Source organism: Notolabrus celidotus, chromosome 18 (genome assembly GCF_009762535.1).
Source record: "Notolabrus celidotus isolate fNotCel1 chromosome 18, fNotCel1.pri, whole genome shotgun sequence".
In the NCBI taxonomy this organism is placed as follows: Eukaryota; Metazoa; Chordata; class Actinopteri; order Labriformes; family Labridae; genus Notolabrus; species Notolabrus celidotus.
The window spans coordinates 14,417,239-14,439,198 of NC_048289.1; the positions used below are offsets into that span (position 1 = coordinate 14,417,239).

Consider the following 21,960-nt stretch of genomic DNA (forward strand, 5'->3'; position numbering starts at 1 on the left):
TTTAAAAGGTTCTTTTGGCAAAATTCATAAAAATGAGTGGCCTTGTTCTGAAGTGTATGAAGTTAGAAATACTGCTACGTTTCTGCATGTCATTTTTACAGCATTCAAGAGACCCAGAGGGCTCCAGTAATCAGCAATCTGCTGGTTTTTATGGCTGAAATACTGCTCCTGCAGGCAACAACAGTCCCAGGAAACCCCCAAAATAGAGACAGGAAGTGCATATCGTAAACACAATAAAACATGTTAACAAACTGTGTGAAACTGTCTGTCAAGTAACACAAACAAAGACATAATCTCACTTACTCTATAAGCTGCTCCATTCCAGGACCCTGAGGCTCCAGCTGCACTCCAGGTTTGGGTTTCTGGTCCTTGTCTTACAGCGTGACTCCTGGCTTTCCCCTGGGAACAAACACAGATACACACATGTGTTAGCTTAGCAGGGGTTAGCATACACCTCTTAATATGGGGAACAAAAAGATAATTGATGAAAAAGCAGATGGGGTATTCCAGCTTTCATTCATTCTTCAAAGTCGACACATTTTATAAGAGGAGGTGTAATTGATGTTTCTGGAAACAAGTCTTTGTCTGTTCTCTGTATCCGTCACCCTCTGTCTCTTTAAGGGCCTCTGTGGGCCTCTCACATCTTGAGGTGTTGAGTTTCAAAGTTGTCTTCATACTGAGTGATTTATGATGGAAACAGAGGTAGCCCTGGCTCATTCATAATGACTTAGCAGGATTTTGTCCCTCTATGTAAACGTCATAAGAATGTCAAGAGGCGCAAAAGCAAATAAATGTGGTCTGGCCATTTTTGTCAAATCATCTTCACAAGACATCCAATTCAACCACCACAGGTGTATGTTGAAATATCCTATTGTTTACATACACTAATAACCCTGATGATTGAAATTTGAAATTCGCCTCAAAGCATATCATTATGTTTTAGTGTAGTTATTTCTGATCAAGTAATTTGATTGGACGAGAGGTACTCTTTGAGTGTTGATCATAGACTGTATAAAATATGGACGTAGTATCCGTGACGTCACCCATCTGATTCTGAGCGCTGTTTTGAAGCCAATCGCCGACAGCAGCCATATTGGAAATGTTGAACTCAACAAGTCAAAGTGTGATGTAAAGGGGCAGAGTTTGAGCCTCCTAGCCAACAGCTATGTGTTCCCGTCCGGGAGTCAGGTCAGTCATGTCCTTATTTGGGCAAAAACCCGTAATCTTAATATCTTCTGAACCGTTGTGTTAGGAAAAAATTCACCCCCTTTACAGTGTGTGCTGATAGAGAAATCAGCTACGTTGAGCCAAGCCGTTCTTTGAACCAGGCTGTAAACATGTTTATTAATGCTGCAAAGATCGTCTTTTTTGAATCGGTGTCTATGTGGTTTCCAGTCTTTCTGCAGCCAGCCTCAAGCGGATTCTCGATGAACTGCAGTTTATAACACTTTCCGCATTGGGCTTCATAGTTTGAGACCAGAGGTGGCCTCTTGGAAAAAAATGTACATAATTCAAAGCAGCAAGTCTACAGTCATTTTTGGAATTACACAAAGTAGCAGGTGTGTAAAAATGTGTGTTTGCTTGTCACTGGTACAGGTCTGTGGAAGTCATGGAACTAGCTGTGTAGATGGCAAAAATGAAATAAACAAATTATATTATTCAGTTGTTGCCTACTGTTGTTCATTATGCTGTTTGTACTGTTGTATTAAGGCAATATCACACCCAGGGTTGTGCTGTTGTACTGAATATTGGCACAGCCATGACTGTCTGAGGGCTGAGAGAATAACAGCCATGCATATATTTAACACAAAGGCACTCTCTTTAGTGGGATTCTTCTTCTTCTTCACACATTAAGTGTATTCCATAGAATGGGCATTTAAGATTCTTCAGCACAAGAACACACCCAACAAATTAGAAAGAATCATTGCCCACAAACCTTTCAGTAGACCAATAATATTGACCTATTTCGCTCTCAATGAAACACACCATGAGTGTAATTACTATTATTCATTCTAGTGACTCGGTTATGCAGCGCTGCGACACCTGGGTAAACTGTGTACAGGTGGTGACACTTCCCTCGCCCTGAGCCTGCATCCTAATTAAGCAGAACATCTGGTGAGAGCAGAAACATCTACTGTGGAACTGACGGGCAATGCTCCTGTGATCCAAAAGTGCTGAATGTTTTGGAAGGTGAACTCCATTTAAATCAGGGCTGCGCAGATCTCCCCGTGCCAAATCGCAAAATTGTCACGCAGCCAATCCCTGCTCTCTGTTGATAGGAAAATCCTGGCATTAGCTAGAGATAGTGGATATTGACAGTGTGTGCTGCATTGTGCTGCAAGGTCAAGGAATGCTAATTAACTTACCTTTACATGCTCCTACATTTCCTTTGACGTGCTCTGTGCTGATCAAGAGCACACATTGATACAACAGAGCAGGACATTCAAATTATGCTAATGAGGCTAAGGATTTAATAGGTTTAACTCTTGTTTTCAACACATTACAAGACATGCATGACTTGTGTTGAAACTATTGCTTAATTAATTTGATAGTGTTTTATCTGATTACCATCTAAGCTTTGAAGAAGCTTACTCTCTGTTGATCGATTTGAATTGAATTTCCATGAGGTCTAACTTTTGTACAATTGCAATTTAAAGGTACTTTAGGTTAATCACTTTTATACCAGTGTCAGGATGAGGGTGTGTGGGACGCAAGTGCAGACCACAGGGTTTCTTAAAGTAATCCAAAAAAGGAATGACCAGTGATCAGAGGAGGGGAAAACCAGTGATCAGAGGAGGGGAAAACCAAAATAAAGAAGCCTGAAACAAAGAGACACCAAAACCTAAACAAGGTGTTAATATGATAATAGAGAAACGAAACCACGGCTGCAGAGCAACTGACTGGAACCAAAAAATGAAGGAGACCCAAGAAAACCCTTTAACAAAAGTAAAAGGGCTGCTAGAGATGCCTTCAATGAAAACCAAAAAGACTGCGGTAAATGAGAACAATCTTCCAATGGGAACAAGAGTGTGGGGGCAAAATTTTTGAGAGGTTTTGGGATGCTTTGACAACAAACACAATGCAGAGAACATGTGAGAGATGCACTCACTAACTCAGAGGGAGAGCTACTGAGTCAGCACAGGGAAGTGGAGCTGAGGAGTATTTATAAGCTTCCCCCACCTGCTCCAGATCAGGGGCAATCAGGCACACGCACACCTGACCCTGCACTGTGCTGATCAGTTCATCAAACTCTGAGAGGGGCAAAACTGAGTGCCCCTCTCACCTAGGATTTAGAAAAAACATTGGCACAGCTATATATCGTTGTCCTGACTCATGCGATCAGTTGACCATATCACTGGCACCAGTTATCAATATCAATATCTCAATAAACAATGTATGGTGCTCTGAACAGGTTTCCTTCTAATTTGACTCACCATACCATTGAACTCTTTGCTGTGGGAATAAAAACAATAAGACTGTGTTATCTCAGCGTCTTGAGATAACATTTGCTGTGATTTGGTGCTATACAAATGAAGATTGATTGATTGATTGATTGATTGATTGGTTGGTTGATTGATTGATTGATTGATTGATTGATTGATTGATTGATTGATTGATTGATTAAGTGACTGACTGACTGACTGACTGACTGACTGACTGACTTTTGTTAGGGGCTTTTAGTATGCTTCAGTTAATCAGATACCGACATGTATCATAATATAATTGTCTTGTATTTATTGATTATCAAAGAATCGCTGTATCAAAATATTATCATTATCAGATGCAATATGCTGGGTATTATATTGTATCGTAATGGTATCATATCATACTTTACAATACCATAATGTATGGTATAATATTATATGGTATGGTATCGAATCATTTGGTATGGTATGGTATGGTATGATATCTTGTCGTATCATCTAGGGTTTCAAAGGAGTGGAACATTTCCGTTAAATTTCCATGGGAAGTTAAGCAGGGGAATTTGGGAAATATTCCAAATTGGAAACTTTCCATGGGAATTATGGGAATTGACTGATAATTGATTTAATGGAAAGGTATCATATCCAAGTATAAATATTTTGTTTTGTACCATACATCAAATTTGTTAAGTATATTACCATCTAATATAATTGAAACTTACTTCACTTTGTGTAGTCCACAGGCTCAAATGTGTGACTTCAATAGTCTTATGCTCTGGGCTCAAAAGTGTGGTCCAGGATTCTAGAATTCATCTGTGCATGTGATGGAGGAATGCACAGTGCATGTAGGGGGTGTGGTCTCAATAGCACTGCAGTAAGCACTGTGCTATGTGCATGTGATTGAGGAATAGCATAGATATTTAACTGTACTTGCATGAAATCTGTTTGTTTTAGTCAGGATTTGGTTAAAATATATTTCCCCAACTTTATGTAAATTCCCTATTAAGAGCCAACCTTCAATTTATCAAATGCCTGATTTATTCCCGTTAATTCCCATAAATTCCAGTTAATTCCCATGGAAAGCTTCCAACTTTGAAAATTCCCAGAATTCTGCAACCCTATTCATATCATATAACATTGTATGGTACCATATCATATTATTTAATATGGTACTATCCTATTGTATCAGATGGTATCATATCATATCATTTTTTATAATATGTTATGGTATGGTATCATATGGTATTGTTTCGTACCATATTGTATTGTATTTCATCTTATTGTATTTCATCATATCATATCCTATCGTGTAGTATAGGGATTGGTTGTGATTTTGAATATTGAAATATTAAATTATAAAATATTGTATAGTTTATATGACTATTATCTCATCTTAAAAAAAAAATTTTTTCTATTATTTTTACTAGCGCCCAGTTGAAAAAAACAGAGTGATAGCGTCAGTCGCTGGTAACACAAGTGCAGGGCTGTGAGATTAATAACAATAATAATGAAAATATTCTGCAGCCTGACCTTCTTTGACATAATAAACGAATATGAGGTCAAGGGTCCCAGTGATAGTATATATTTTTTTAAATGTCCATCTCCCTTTTTTTTTTTTAATCCACCAATTAGTGTATATACATGTAGTCCATACAGACGCACTAACAAGTACAACGATTACAAAAGATGGAAGGACATATTTATACACTTGTGAAGAGAGAGAAGACAGAAGAGAAGAGAGGGGGAAAAAAGGAACCCCCAAAAAAAAGAGAACAAAAAAGAAAATAATAAATAATATTAGCAATCATTAAGAGTAGTATTATGGCAATATATTATAATAAGAGTAATCAATAAGTAAAATAACTCTAAGACCAAAGGGGATGAAGAAAAATAAATAATTATAACTCAATTTAAAAGAAGAAGAGGAAAAATAGAGATTGAGCGAGGGAGAAGTAAAAAAAGAGTATACATAGAGGGGGGAGTCTGTTTGGGTGCATTTCAGGAAATTCTTACAGAATAGGTTTGGTGTTATATAATTTGGTTTTTACCTGGACTTGATTTGATTTGTTTTGTGGCATCTTAAATGTCCATCTCTTATGTGGTGTGGTTTTGTATGGTATCTACAATTTCCCTATGTTTCCCTACCCTAACATTTACAATAAAATCATTATCTGTAATAAACTCTTATTTCTGAATTGACTGAATTACAGTATGTCTGATGTCACAAACAAAATAAAGCTACACTAAGCTCAACCCAAGTCTCTTAAATTAGACCAAAAGAAAAACTGAAGTTCATTAAGCAACTCTCTAAATGTTCTTGGACTTGGTTTAAACCTTGTCATTGAAACAGACTTTCTGTAACACTGCCACAGAAAGGCAAAGTTCGGGCAAAAGACTGACAACAAGACATACAGGGCTTACCAGCTGCTAAGAGCTAAAAAGCTGACAGTACATCAAACAGCAGGGACAACAGAAAACTGCACAACTGAGGAAAGAGTTATTAACTCATTAATGTCTCAGTTTTATGATCTGCTGCAGTTCTACCCAGATTTTTGTTGATTTAGTCTCTGCGGTGGATTTACTTCAGTCATTATAAACTTGCAAATCTCTCTCCCATGGCCACCTGGTTTCTGTACGCCTCTACGGCCCAAATGTCATCTATAAAACAGACTTATATAACAGACCAATATTATAAACATTCCTCATGTTTCATTCCTCTCTTCATGTATCTGTACTGTACCCACCCTCCTCTACCCTTCACTTCCACCACTTCTCCTCCACCTAGTCATGCATACTAATCCGTGCTGTAACTCGGAGCGGTGGCCAGCCGCTGCCTGCCTGTCCCATCAAACATGCATATGAAACAGATGTATCTTTGATGTAGGCTTGTTGCCCCATGTGCATTAGTGTGTGAATGTGTGTGTGTGTGCGTGTGTGTGTGTGTGTGTGTGTGTGTGTGTGTACGTGTGTATTTGTCAATGTGCTGTGAGGCCCTGCGGGTGGAAGCCAGACTGTGAAGAAGCAGCTGCATGTCCCAACACACAAGGAGATCCGAAGGGCTGACATAGATCACTGGCAGGACAAATTATCAATGCAGTTATATGTTGCTTGCTATGTTTATTACCTTTAAACACATAATTCAAGATGCTGGAAGCATTTTTGTCACTAGATTTGTAGCTATCATTTTGTGCAACTGTTACATGGTTTAACTGAAAATACTTTCACTTATGTATTTAATCTGAACTGATCATCACTGTAACCATTTGCAACTGAGATGTTCTTATTATAAATATCTGTACTTAATACATTTCCCACATGTTCAGAGTCGTGGGATCGTCATCTTTTTAATTCATATTCATACAGTGACAAACCCAGCGTCAACATCTTTATTATTTTCTTCCTTCAGTATTTTCTAGCCACCAAAACAGTGACAAAAACTGCTCCTGCCTACCTGGAATCCCTCATCCAGGTCTACACTCCCTCTCAACCACTATGCTCTGCCTGTGAAAGACGCCCGGTGCTCCCAGCCCAGCATGGCTCTAAATTTCTATCTAGACTCTTCTCCTCAACTGGTGGAATGAATTACCTAACTCCTTACGATCTGCAGAGTCCCTTTCTACTTTTAAGAGATGTCTGAAGACTCAACTGTTCAGGGAACACTTAAACACTTAACCTTACCCTTCTCCTCTTTTTCCTCAGGGGTAGAATGAATCAGAAGGTCTAAAACCCAGCTCTTATTGAATATTTAGCACTGAATATTGAAGGCTGTTGAATGTTGAACGATATTGTTAACTTTAATTATTTGTTGTGATTAGCTGTGGCTACATTATCTTTAAAAAAAAATGTTTTAAACCTGGCACTTCTTCTGGCACTAGATGGCAGAACCTGTGGCCAATCAACTTGAAGCACTTCAAGATTCAAGATGCAATGGTTTTTATTGTCAATTTTCACTGTATACACGAGACATACAGGAAAAACAAGATGATGTTTCTCTCTTCCTGCTTTTAAATATCTAAAATTTAAATATAAAATGCAATAAAATATAATAAAGTACAGTTATATAAAAACAGCCTATGTACACAGTGCAGGTTTAAAAATGAAAATGAAAATAGATAACAGTGCAAATGATATTAAGGTGCAGACAGTATTCGAGATAAGTAAATGATTAAGTAAACGGTTAATATGCAAAAAGCAGCACTTTGTCGCACTCACTAAGGTTGTTCCCTCCAGTCTAAATTCTTGCTTGTGTTGTACGTCACTTTGGACAAAGCATCTGCTAAATGAAATTGTAGAATTGTAGAATTTTACTCCATGGTAAACTATGTATTTTTGGACTGTTAGTGTAATCAGAAGAAGCAGTTTCTTAGAGAGTTAAGCCTGGATTAAGGCAATTTTGATACCCCTTTATTTGAAGGCTAAAAATTATTGATGCTACTTGCTTTCATGTGGTTAACCTTCCATGTATTTTGGCCACCTATTGTTTCATGAGCAACAGAGAATGGTGACGTCAGTGTATTTTGCTCGCATTGCACTTGATAAAAAGTATGGCACTGGTCCATGAGACTGTCATATTTTAGCATCTGGAGTTGTGAACACTTCCCGTGCATAGGATTGTGAACAGGTAGACTATAATCATGAGTCATCACCAGAGGGGAGAGCTTATCCTACTTGACATTTGCCGCACTCAAGCTAGCAGCTGCCTGATTTGATGTGTTTTGATGAGTAGTCACATCTGTAGCACTAGTGACATAAATAACCCCCCTACTTCCCCTCTACCCTTTCGCCCCCTCATGTCCTCACATGAGTCCATGACCATGCAAAGTGACCCTGATCCCACCTTCCTGTCAGCTTCACACATGCTCACACAAAATCACAACGACACATTTTTTTGTCCCGACTCTGGCGCAAGCTTTGCTCCCCCACTCATCGACCCACCTACACACACATCTTTTTCCTTTTCCCCTAAGACAATTGTGTTATTCACTCTCTATTGTGGAAGCCGGTCATTTCCACATGTGTGTTGGCTGTAAAACAGCAAAGAGCCGACTAAAAGCATCCCTTTCCTGGCTAGCAGGGTCACAATTTGTCTCATATAAACACAGGACACACCTTAGTCCAACAGTTTGCACATATCCTTCTAACCCCCTTAAAGTGCTCTTCTTTCCACTCACACAGGCAGGGATGGCCCGTGGCATAGGCAGTATAGGCAAATGCTAATGAAGAAAAGATTTGAAGACAATAGGAAAAACAATATTGTTTTATCTAATTTAATTTGGGGTTAAATTGCAGAATGATGCCAGTAAATAATTCAAAAGCGTGTGATTCATTTTTGGTTTTAAAAATAATGGCCTGCAAAGCAGTTTTCAAAGTCTTTAAGTGTTTCTGATTTACATGTTCTTGTTTTGTTGTTGTAGTTTTCCTTACACTTTGGAAGCTGTTAGCTTAATTAGATAGAAAATGTAGGCTATGCTTAAATAAGCATTTTGCTTCTGCCTTTTCAGTCATCACCAGTGGGGGACAGTAGCAGAGTAAATTTACTTAAGTAAATGTTTTGAGTATCTGTACTTATTTTTTGGGGGAACTTATTACTTTTACTCCACTACATTCAGAAGACAATTATTGTACTTTTTACTCCAATACATTTCCATCAATGCTCTAGTTACTCACTACTTTTGCTTTGAAGTCAGCTCATGAATTTCCTTCTCTTTTCTGAAATCTGATCCCTAAGACAGTAAACTGTGTATGGGTGAAAGACGTGCCGCTCATTTTTTTCTGTCCCTGAGGTTTAAATAACTTTAAAAATGTGAAAATTTCAAAATAAAGTTATAATTTACTTTAAAATATCTTTTTCTTTAGGCCCCTATCTTGAAATGCCTGATTTTATTCAGTTTTGAGATAATATTGAGAGAATGATGGCAAAATTGTCTAAATGGTGTAACCATAAAAATAGAGCACCAAGAGTATAAGTTGTTGAAAAAATGTGTTATGATGTTCTAAACAGCCTCTGAAATACATTGGCATAATCTTAAACAAGTATTTTTTAATACCAAATAATAATAGAGGAACATGGCAGTTCTGAATATTTCCATTAACATGGGGAATCATGTCTGCCAAGTCAAACTTCTGGTATGTCAACTGGTGTAACCACCCTTTTTGGAGCCATTTTGAAAAATTTGAGGCAGAAGATCATGTGACAGGATGTGATGTCAAACAGAGGGACCCCTGAAGAACACAACTGCTACATGTCAAGGCTAGTAACTCTCTCTAAAATTTGACAAAATAGAGCATTTTCAGGTCATGGTCAGGTATGTCTAGAACACATGTCAAATGGTATGACCTCAGGAAAATGTTGATAAACATAAATGATCATAAAATATTTAAATGAATATGAAAAATAGTTTTAAATGTTCAACCCAAGGTCAAGTGTTTAGCTAGTTGTCCACAATAATGCCTGCAAAGTTTGATTTCAATTTGAAATGTCAAGTGGTGTAACCGGGTTACACCACTTGACATTATATATACACCACTACCTCCAGACTAATTTGATCAATTTATGGACAATAGTCCTACTTGTTTTTTATTATTATTATTATTATTATTATTTTTATTATTATTATTATTAATAATGATAATTATAAAATGATTGCTGTTATTATTAAATTGATAATTCTATAATGTAAAACAGTGAAACAGTGAAATCTGTTTTTAATTCCACATTTCTATAGGCTAATGCACATAAGCAAGCAGTATTCGGGTGGAAACTTGTGTATGCAAACAACAAACTCTCTCCTCTTCTCACACCCATGACTGTTAGAGGCTTATATTTTCGAGCTCTTCCCCAATCTGGTCAGAACTGAAGAAGCTTTTTGGAGGAGAGGTGAAACGTCTTCAAGAATTTCTACCAGTCCAGTTGCCTTACGGATCAAGCTTTGGATTACCATGACCTGGATGACTGAGAACCTTCACAGACATGCAGCTTCGCATTTTGGCAAAGATACCCTCCTGCGGGCGCGAGAGCACGAAAAGACAGCCTAGAAATTAGCAGACTACAGGAACCACGTTCGATTCAACCTGAGATGCAGACAGCAAAGGATCATCCCTAGCAGTTTACGGGTTAGATCAACAGTGAAAGGACACAAGGCCAAACAAATCCTCCAGAAAGCTCAAAACCAACTGCTCAATGAGAGACTGCAGCTGATGCATTGCAGTGACCGTACAGAGACAATGACGCAGCCACAACAACTCAAAGGTCTCAACTTTGCGGTAACTCAGGCTCAAGGTTTCAGCTGCCCTCTCTAGTGCCAAGGCACCTCCTTCCAACCTCTCCATCCAGGAAAGAAGGGCTCTCACACCGGACCACATTTGTGACATTTTGGAACTGTGCCTCAACACCACCTACTTCACCTTCAACGGAGACTTCTACAGGCAAAAGTATGGCTGTGCCATGGGCTCCCCCGTGTCTTCCATAGTGGCCAATCTCTACATGGAAGAGGTAGAGAACAAGGCACTCTCCTCTTCCATAGGAAACACCCCCAGCCGCTGGTTCAGATACGTTGACGACACCTGGGTCAAAATCTGCTCTGATGAAGTAGAAGGTTTTACAACTCATCTTAACTCAGTAGATAACATCAAGTTCACAAGGGAAGATGTCAGAGGTAACAGTCTTGCCTTTTTGAACTGTGCAGTGCAAATTGAAGAGGACAGAAGCCTCAACATCGAAGTTTACAGGAAACCCACCCACACAGACCAGTACCTGCTCTTCAACTCACATCATCCTCTGGAACACAAGCTAGGGGTAATAAGAACCCTTCACCATAGGGCTCAGAAGGTACCCACAAGAATGGAGGGAACAAAGAAGGAACAACTGCACATCAAGGAAGCACTTAAAACCTGCGGTTACCCCAACTTGGCCTTCATCAAGACCTCCAAAAAGTGGATTTCCAACAGGGAGGAGAACAGCAACAAATGACGAAAGCATTGTTATTCCATACCTATCTGGGGTCTCAGAGAAACTCCGGAGGATCTTCAACAAACACAACATCCCTGTTCATTTCAAGCCATCCAACACATTGAGACAGAAACTGGTTCATCCCAAGGACAAAACACCACAGCACAAAAGGAGTAATATAGTTTATGCCATAGTGTAACGAAGATGGCAGGGAACGGTACATTGGTGAAACTAAACCTCTCCACAGACGCATGGCCCAACACAGAAGAGTCCAGTTGCCTTACGGATCAAGCTTTGGATTGTTAAGATTAGTGTTAATGAAAGAAAAATCTATTAGTGTGTTCACATTCATTAAAATACCAAAATCATTTTACTCCATGACTTTTCATTCAATGTCATGTGTCAGTTGCTTGTCGTTCTCATACAGATAGTATGGTCAGTTGGTGTAACCGATAAATGTCAATTGGTGTAACCAATGTAACCAATAAAAATCTGATATTGTGCAAAAAAGTGACTGTGCATATGATTTTAGCTCTCTACTACACTGTAAAAATTAAATTTAAAATAATTTTAAACCAACTGACCCAAGAATAGAGAGAAAACATTAATGTCTAAGACATACCAACTTGCTCAGTGCCACAAAACTCATATTATCTAAGTTTAGTAATAAAATATTTTAAATATACTTTGAGATGATATTTCATAACAAATCACTTATTTGTACCAGTACACTTGTACACTGCTATGAGGGTGAATTATTTCATATTTGTCATACTTTTGTGGTTACACCATTTGACATTTTATTGGGACTGTGATTCTTTAATTGGTTAAAAATGGTAGAAATGTCATATAAAAAACTATGACACCAACAGAAATGCAAACTATACATTCAAACAAACATCTAAGAAGTTGTTTTAACAAGTTAAAAGCATATTTTTGATTTGGACATCATACCAACCCTTATTTGTCACTGACCCGTTTGTGTAGTTCTGTTTGTCTCAGTGGTTTAGTTGTACCTGTATATCATGCATCTCCACGGATGAAAGTAGAGCAAACACAGAGCAAACTTCACCCAGATCAGGCAGTTCATTTAGAGGTGGTAATGATGGCTATAATTCTCCACCTGAGCACCCATGGCCATATCTTCAGCCCGTGTTAGAGGTTTTTGAAATGAAGAATGATACGTATCATTTGAAATGTTCTCCCTGTTTCCCACTCTGCCCAACATACAAACATTCACAGTCCAACCTGAGAAAGCGTGTTGAGCTACGTAACATTTGTTTAATTCCAGATGAACGTTTCAAACTAAGTTGTCTGAGCTTGGAGTAACTTCGTTTCTATTTTTATTACATGGTATAGTTCTTGGAGATTTCAAGTAATGGTGTCTAAATAAACAGAATGTAACAGAATGTACTCCTCTGCATTCTTGTCTGCATTTATGTATTTTGAAAATACAACGCTTTGAGATATTTTTAAAAGTACTTTGAATAAGTATTTTTAAAAGCAAGTACTCCTGTACTTTAACTCAAGTAATAATTTGACTGAACAACTTTCACTTGTATTGGAGTAATATTTGACCTGGAGTATCTATGCTCTGACTTAAGTAATGAAGCTGTGTACTTTGTCCACCACTGGTTATAACACAAGGGGCACCAGTTAAAATCTTGCCTAGGGCAACAAGTCGGTTAGGACCGGCTCAACACACAGGATACAGTGACAATAAAGCTGCCTGTCTTTGAAATATTCACGCAGCAGAGCAGAAGAGAATACCAGAACACTATTTGTGGAGTTGTTTAATACTTTAGGTAAACTCTGAGTGGAGTTGTTGAGAAAGACTTAAGAGCACGCTCAACACTGAAGCTGGTGTCTTTTGTCTCCCAACGTGCCTCGCGCTGGGTTTCCCTAGCATTGTCATGACAACAGTGTGTACGCACCGACACTAGCCACCGAAAACAATACAAGTGTTGAGCGAAGTGTGCTAACTCTAAGACAAGTCAGCTTTAAAAACACACGGAATAAAAGTTACCACTGACTGAACTTTCTCATTTCGCTCTGTAACAAGTGCACGTGCTTCTAAGTGAGAAAAAAGTAGTGTACTGTGATGCATTCACTCACATACCTTTCAAAAGAAGAAATCTCGCTTCCCTGTCTGTCCCGTCCAGTACCGTGTCGAGGTTAGCAAACACAAAGTAGTTCCTTAACTTTTTGTCTCTTTGCTTAAAAGATACACACAATTACGTCGCCATCGTCCTTTAAAAAACACAAATCTGTAAACTACAGACAGAGACAACACAAGCACCACACGACATGTGAGAAACCGTCCAGCGGTAACTTTCTCCGCCCCGGCTCATTCCCAACTCTTCTGCCTGCTTCTATCAAAGGATGCTTTGCTCCGCCTCACTCACTCAGCCATGAAGATAAATCACTTTAATCCACGAGATTTATAGTCTGTGTGTCTCAAACGATAGAAAACTGTTTCCCAAGGTTCTACAATGAGATTTAAGACTATATGATTTGTTTTGCATGCCTGATGAAGATAGACTTCAGTACCTGTTTACACACAATGTGTTCTAGTTTGCTCAGTTTGTGAAATGCAGCAGCGTTGGAGCACACTTTATGTCTGATGTTGTTGTCACTGTCAAATGTCTGAAGTGTACCACAATGTCATTGCTTGACATAATAATAAAAATAATAATACCTTTATTTGTATAGCACTTTTCGATACAAGTAACAAAGTGCTGCACAAGAACAATAAAAACACAATAAAAGCAAATGAGAGGTAAAACGTTAAAAATTAAGATACATTTAGAAAATAAAAACCTTACAATAAAAGTGTGTCTTGAGTAGTGAAATATCAAAATTATCATGTCCAGTAATGTAACTGCTCTCTTCTTTTTCTTTTTCTTCTTATGTTGTTGCTCCAATTTTGTTCTGTTTTTTGTAGTGTCTTGTAAGTCCATATGGTGAATGACATGATGAATAATAAATAAACTAAACTAAAGTATACTTTTTATGTTTTTACCTTCGCCTAATAAAGGACCCAACTATGTGTTTTTAAATTTTTTATTATCTCATTGTTATCTAAAGCATTGTATTTTCTCCATTGGTGCAAACACAGTCTAAGTTTATTCCGATGATTGATTGCACACTGTACAATTATCTTAATAAGACAATAATTGGTTTTTAGATTTTGCCAAGCTATCTCATTATCCAACTGTACCAAGCATGTTGATACCCAAGCCTAATCCTTTGAACTTCCTTGGTTCAAACAATCCGGGTGACACCAGCATTAACGATAATCCAGACTCACCAGAAGTTTCACATGCTACTCTTTTGTCCTGCTGAAATTTAAATTTCCCTCATGGCTTTTAAGAAATATGAGACCATCAGGCTACATGAAGTAAACAAAACCTGGTAAAACTACATTTTCAGTAAATGTTACCCTATGACAGCTGGTTTGTGTGCTCTTAGTCTTCATTGTTACATGAGTCAAATAATATGAACAAAAAAAGTTAAGTACAGAAAATTCTTTCCTATAGGGTATTAAGTAAATCCAACCTCACCCTGGTTTCCTGGAAATGTGCTCTTAAATACATAAAGTCTCCCTTGGGAACAATGACAACAATTAAGTAGGATAATTGGCTTATACAAAAAGGAATGTTTAGTTTTAATTGGTAATTTGATTTTAAAAAGATGATTGACTGATAGCTCTGTTGACAAATTAGCAGAGTGGAGAAGGAGCAGCCAGCAAATAAATAAGGAGCAGCCAGCAAAAGTTATGAACTTTCCACAACCATATGTGTTAGCTTCAAATCAGCACAAGAATCTGTTTAGCTGTGGATCTGGGGGATCTGAAACATTTGATCAGTCAGTTAAATGCATGTTTTTGTTAGTGGAAATGGAATTACCCTGGCCACCCTTTACCTATGTCATATTTGCCTGAGTTGCGCCACTCCAGTCAAAAAAGTCTGGACACCTCTGGCACAAAGCACAATATGTTGCTAAACATACTTTTTGATACAATCCTTGAGAATATAGGAGACACATTTGGACTTACATTAAGATTTTTTCTAAAGATGTAATTGCAGCATCCATTTGTTAAAGAAGCCCTTCTCTGACTCAAATCCATATTGTAAAAGGCTATAAATAGCCTCCAACTTTGCTTCCAGTGTAAGACATTTAAGTGAACATAGTAAAGTAAATGTAAAGTAAGTTAAAGAAAATTACAAATATGTAACTTAATGTGCCCTTTTTGTTATTCTGCTAGAACAAGGTGACAGGCCGACAGACAGGCCGAGCAGCAGACATACAGACAGTAGTATCAGACACACTGGAAGTGGTAATGATGTTGCAACATTAACAGAACCAGCAACCTTTGGAGTGACAGAATTTGTAGTAATGATGATGAACCTGCATATGATATACTATGTCTATATTGACAGTGGAACGGCTGATTCTGTGACACAGAGCAGTGAAATGTCACAAAGACGTCAGGCTACCCCTTTTGCCCAAAAAACAGAAACACTTGTTGATTTAAAAAATGAAATAGAAGTGAATACTGAACATAAATATTAAGCACATCAGAGCTTTGGGTCTACAGACCAGCATCTACATTGATTGCTTCCTTTGAAATCAATCATTTTTTCTCCTCTCCTTTAGTCCCAGCACACCAAATTGTTGATAAGCCTATCTATGGTTGAAATCAGGGCTTCACCTTTTTTTAAAAAAAAACTTTATTTATGAAGTTTTGAGTTTAAACAACATATAACATATAACCTCACCTCAGGTTTTTCATTAAGAAGTTCTGATCACCTTATTTTGACAGTAACATTTGCAGCCAAGGAAGTTGGTAAAAAAGCTTTTATGTTTCAGGCCCCTTCCGACTGGAATAATTTACCTTTAAATATTCGTTCTATATCTTCTTTTCCCTTATTTAAAAATTCTCTGTTTTCCCATTTCAAAACAAACTGTTTATGTTTTCAGTAAAGCCCTCACTGTTCCTCTACTTCCTTTACTTATTTATTCATTTATTTTTAGGACAACTATTGTTATACAATTTTCTTTGTGTTTCACCAATGCTCCTTTAGTTTATTGAATTGTATTCTATTCTTCCCTTGTTGATTGTACCTTGTTTAAAGTTGTACCAACCCCTGTTGTTGTTGTTGTTGTTGTTGTTTTTGTTGTTGTTGTTGTTGTTGTTGTTGTTGTTGTTGTTGTTTACAAGTTGGTTTATTGCCTGACTGTTCGTGGGTTGTTGTTGTTTTTTGTTTGTTTGTTTGTTTGTTTTTTCTCTTTTGAAGGATTAATTTTTGGTTGTATATTTTGTATCGTACTGTTTTCTATTTGTCATTGTCTGTCTGGGACCCCCTCTAAAACGAGATTTATTTCATATAAACATAAACACACACATACTGAGCTTGTACAGACAATACTACCCCACCATAACCCCCCAATCCCCCCCCCCGACATATAGTACACCCTAAATACAGAGCAATGAAGGAGATTCGGGAAGTGGAATAAACAGAGTAAACAAAATGACAAACCAACAGACAGTAATTTAAATATATATAAATAAATAAATAAAATATAACTTAACAGTAAGTTGAATATAGAAAGAAATCAGGGCTTCACCTTAGTACCACTAGATGACGATAGAGTGCCATCATCAGACATCATCCTGAATGAAGCGGAGGGGAAATCTATGAAGATAGGCATTAATAAATGTATCTCACCCCTAAATAGGTTGCTTGAAAAAACGTTTACATGAAGACGAAATTACATATTATAAATACTTTTATTAAGGCCACATTTACGTATTTAATGTTATTGTTGTTTCTCAGTCATGACGACATTCGTACCCGGATATCCTTGGGTAAAAATGTCCGAGATGGACATGGGAAATTGAGTTTTCTACCTTCCCATTCTTAAAGGAAACTTACGTAGGTTAACTTACGCTCATCGGCTGTTAGCTGCACACAGGTACGCCTTTGACGTACGCATGCTTTCTATTTGCTCCTTGGAGATTCCCCTTCCTTCCTGGGCTGTTTGAGGTAAACGTACGCGATCGCATCAGTCTCATTAATACCCCACAGAGTGGAAATAAACTGTACTCGTACGCTTTTGTCACAAATGTAGGAAACATGCGGCGCCGGAGAACACGAGGCTGAAGCCTGGAGAGGTTACGGAGGCTAAAGTACAACCCAGGAGGAACTTATCGTCTCGATGGCTACGAAAAGTTAACACACAGGCTGCTGAAAAACAGGAATAATTCCCCTTGAATCGACTCGAGGTAAGAATTACAGACATGTGAGTGGACTTCTTAAAGTACACAACAGTGGGGCAGCAGCGGTAACGTCGACCAAACCAATGAATAAGAGTGTCTTTGTTTACAAGGTCCCCGGCGTCCTCGTCTCGCTGTCTCAATGGGATTGTTGAGAGTTTCATTTGGCAGCCCTGTATAGCTAATGTTAGTGTTGGTGACAGGACTCACAGGCTTTAAGTCTGTCCAAAAATAGATTGATTATGTGACAAGGTCTTGCATTTAATCGTGGTTTCACAGAAAAGCTCTTGGGTGTCTTTTATTCCCACCATCTCACGGAACTACACAGGTTAAACACAGTGACAGTGTGGGCACATTTCCTGCTGTTCCTGTTTTTAGGGAGTCAGGCAGGTCAAAGGGCAACGTGGGTTTGATAAACCTGTTCTCAAAGCTGGCACAGACACACTCACTATTCAGCAGGTGGATGACAAGACACCAGAGGCCTGAGCTGGTCTTATTTATCTGCAACAGTGAAATCAACATTACTATAACATGTACACCAATGTGTGAACACAGTCTTATTGAGCATGTGCTTCAGAGTTGTCTCATCATTCAGTTCTGCTCTGAGCTTATCCACCGTAGAGGAAAACAGGGCTTCTGAGAGTCAGGACATTTCTTGGATGGTGTAGAAATGACAGCTAACAATGTACCGTGAAATCAGCTCACTTCCTCCCTTTCCCTTCTTCCTCCTCTGTGTCCCTGGAGAATAGAAATGAAATCTAATCTCTCTTCCTCCAAAGCTCTTTGGCTCTGACTGTGTCAGCTGCTGAATATCTCTCTCGGGGTTCTGACTCGCAGAGGGACAGGTGGCACTTGGACAGGTGCCCCCTTAACAAAGAGTTGCAGTCCTCTAACTTCAGCTGTGGTTTAACTGCGTATTTGGTTTGTTTTTACAATAGTTCTTACTATATGTGTAAGTGATTCTCCAAAGTTGGTCAATTTTGCCTTTGACATCCAATACTTATTGGCGGCCTATTTGCAGCCGCCGTTTATGTATAAATGGGGATCCCATGCACCCCAAACCATGCATCCAGATTACAAAAATCATGTTTGGTGCATTTCTGATAACAAGCAGTAAGTTGCCTAATTCATGCATGAGGAAGATATACGTGACAGAACAGCTGCATCATGCTATTTGAATACCAGCATGTACATTTTGGCACATTAACCAGTAACACAGCACATTTAAGCACTGTTCCATATCAGATGAATCTGAAATCACAATTAATATTGTTCCCCTGATTCACAATAATGCAATCCCCTAACTATGCACTTGTTTTAGGACATTGAATTTAGTTTTCTGACTATTAGAAGTGAGTGAAGTAAGCTGTTTCTGCTTTAAGCTTTCTGTATGAGACAGCTCTACTTGGGATTTTTACCTCTCTGTTGCATGCTGTATTTAATGCTGCATAGAGGAGATCACCGGTTAAACCAGTTTCAGTCTTGGCTGTAAACTAACTGGATGGTTTCAACTCGTTAAACAAAAGGAAAACAACAGGAGTCATGCTCTGAGCTGTGTGCTCAGTACACACCCTTGCAGCTACTATGAACCTTGTTCAGCTAGCTGCTAGTCGGATGAGCAGCTCAGTGGTTTACACACTGCTTTCAAGGCATGCATGGAAAATGTTAGTGTTTTCATGTAATGGTCAGTCCAGTGCTTTTTTGTTCAACACTGTGGATTCAGAGTAAAGGAGAACGAGAGATCAGGAAAGAGGTCAGCAAAGGGATGTGAAGTGGAAGAGAGAGGAGAGGGGAAAGTTTGAAGGCTTATCTCAGTAATGTGGAGAGACAGTTGAGCAATGATGAGTGTTGCAGTCACTACCGTCGTCTACTCAACCGTCCAATCCCTTCTCTGGGATTGACCATTAAACCCAAGGTAGGTTTTGAGTTCGTTTTTTTTTTTTTTTTTTTTCCAAAAATGAGTTTATTAGCTGTTTACAGTAAGGGTGACGTAAACAGTTTTATTGCCATGTGATCCGCAACCAGTGGCGTGTCTAGAGGGGTGGCCAAGGGTGGCACTGGCACCCCTTGAAATCTAATGGCCACCCCAGGGGCCACCCAAAAATCCTAAACTATGATTGGCTGTTTGCCTTGTCAGAGGTGGGGTTTCTTTTACAATCTATAACAAGATAAGATAAGATGTTACTTTATTGATCCCGGGAGGGAAAATTCAGTTGTTACAGCAACCCAGACATAAGTACAATCAAGAAAAAGTTTCAATAAGTAAAATACAATTAAGTAGAAATGAAAATAGATAAACAAAGATAGCATACAATTTAGATATATACAATGTTACAAATGGAATTTAAATTAAATAGCAGTAATTACAGGCAGTATGAAAAATGTTTCAGTAGTGACAGGTTGACATGGTGTGATTATGTTTGGTAATGACAGAGTAAGCAATAAATAAATATGGGTATGTAATATGGCCATAAGTTGTAGTAAACAATAATAATGTGATATAACATAATATAATATGGCAAAGATAATTGTATAATACAATGTAATAATGGGATGAATATAAAGGCTGACAGTATATTTCTTTATTAATGCCCTCAAATGTGACTTTGAAAAAACATCTTTTGTAAGTCCTTAAAGAATTAAACTTAGAATATTCATGCCACTTTGTCATGTTTTCTTTTTTTTTAAGTCAAAAGGAATATATCAACTGTTTAATACTTTAATGAAAGTAGGTTGTGAAGACAGAAAGGGAAAATGTTATTTATTTGTAAACGCACTGGCCACCCCTGCCTATGTGAGAGCCTCAGTTGGGCCACCCCGGTCAAAAAGTTCTGGACACGCCCCTGCCCCCTCCAGAATGAACAAGCCTGCACTTGTTCAAGTTGTCTCTTATATCCATTACCTGTCTTCTCTCTGGTATTCAATTCACAAAAAAATGAGCAGGTCTGCGGGAGCTCCATTGAGGCTAAAATGTAACCCTCTTGAACGCAGCCTTCCAGTATTTCTCTGCTCACCGGGGCCCAGTGCGCATGCGCCCTGCTGACACTCCAGTAATCCTCTGTTAGGAGGAGATTGCATCCCCGTGCACTGCGCTCACGCTATCAGTGAGGGAGAATTAAAGCCCGTGGAAAACATACAACCGACAGAAGGAGAATGGGAGGATAACAACGCGTAATAGGACCTAAGTGGAGTCATTGAATGCAGGAATTCTGGGATGGACCGGTTTGCACGGGACCGGAGCGAGGATGTGTCTTAACATGAGAACAACACGGCTCTAGCATCTACAGCTGTGGGAATATGAGATGAACGCAGGCTGGGCAGGGATGGACCGGGCGGAGGATGGTGATATTTGCGTTTAAGCGCAGCTCCTTCTTGGATATTTTGACGTTTCCTACCAGCTCGCGTGTCGCCAGCTCCCCCTGGCCTCAGTAACGCTATGAGGAAGCGGACAAACATCACATTTTCACCCAAATTACGCTTTGCAGTGCTTCTAAAAAGGCTTCAAATAAAAGAAAACACACGCGGCTGTGTAATAAGTGAATATATATCCTGCAACGTTCACTGGAATCCGTAAATTGAAGCTCCACGTGATCTCTGCGTGATCTCTATGATAATCAGTTAATGTTAAATGAAAGCCACAACACAACTATACAGGAGACCTCCCTCCTGTAGTTTGACTTTTGCCTCGGGGTTGTACAAGCTGTCGATACTCGTCAACATGCATGTAAATGTGGCTTCATATCCTCCCGTCTCCCCCAGCTTGCCTCACCAGTAGGGACTTGCTATGACAGGCCAGCGAGTCTACAGAAATCCCAGCGCAAGTTGATGAACTGGGCTGACCGGCCTCGGCTGTGGGATCAGACAGATAAGCTGCCTCTTTTCTAAACAGTGGGAACTCGGACCATCTCCAGCACTCCAGCAAGCAGAAAGAAGGAGCATTCCTCTTGGGTGTATTTGTCAGATATTACGCAGGACTTGCAGCTGTGGCAGCTTAAGTTTAAAGAGCAAAACCCCCTAACTCCATTTATCCAGTTAACTGTTCACGTAACACGTAAGTTCTTGTTTTTCATGTGGAGATCCCACATTGAGCAGAGGAGGTCTATATTCTTAAATAAAAAAACCTTCCTAACGCATGAGTTTCCGTCCAGTGGGAGAAGTGCAGCTGGGGTGTTTCAGTGGTAAACTTCCACAGCAGCTGTTACTCAGGCTGAAAGATGAGACTTTAGATATTAGCATGCTTGTAGTTTTGCCAACACCCTTCCCAGGATATGCAATGCATTGATTCCCTCCAGTTGCCGCATTGTAAATAA

The 21,960-nt window shown here is 38.8% G+C and overlaps 3 protein-coding genes across 4 annotated transcripts in view; 2 read left to right on the top strand and 1 right to left on the bottom strand.

Annotated features, from left to right (window-relative positions):
* Window positions 1–13,943, bottom strand: part of LOC117830438 (ankyrin repeat and fibronectin type-III domain-containing protein 1) — a 223,704-nt gene extending 209,761 nt beyond the window's left edge. For both annotated transcript variants that reach the window (XM_034708559.1, XM_034708558.1), the window contains exons 1-2: window positions 13,490–13,943; window positions 304–399 (exon numbers count right to left, since the gene is read on the bottom strand). In XM_034708559.1, coding sequence (XP_034564450.1) covers window positions 304–320 — 17 coding nt within the window. In that variant the 5' untranslated portion in view covers window positions 321–399; window positions 13,490–13,943. The remainder of the gene's footprint in view (window positions 1–303; window positions 400–13,489) is intronic.
* LOC117830504 lies at window positions 9,526–11,801 on the top strand. Its single transcript, XM_034708646.1, is given in 4 exon segments — window positions 9,526–9,548; window positions 10,695–11,394; window positions 11,396–11,562; window positions 11,564–11,801. Coding segments are annotated over 4 exon segments (1,128 nt in total).
* A 3,369-nt stretch (window positions 13,944–17,312) lies between the features above and the next one.
* capn15 (calpain 15) overlaps window positions 17,313–21,960 on the top strand; it is a 64,782-nt gene continuing 60,134 nt past the window's right edge. Inside the window, exons 1-2 of the mRNA XM_034708409.1 lie at window positions 17,313–17,420; window positions 17,506–17,659. The gene's annotated coding sequence lies outside the window, so the exon portion shown is untranslated. The remainder of the gene's footprint in view (window positions 17,421–17,505; window positions 17,660–21,960) is intronic.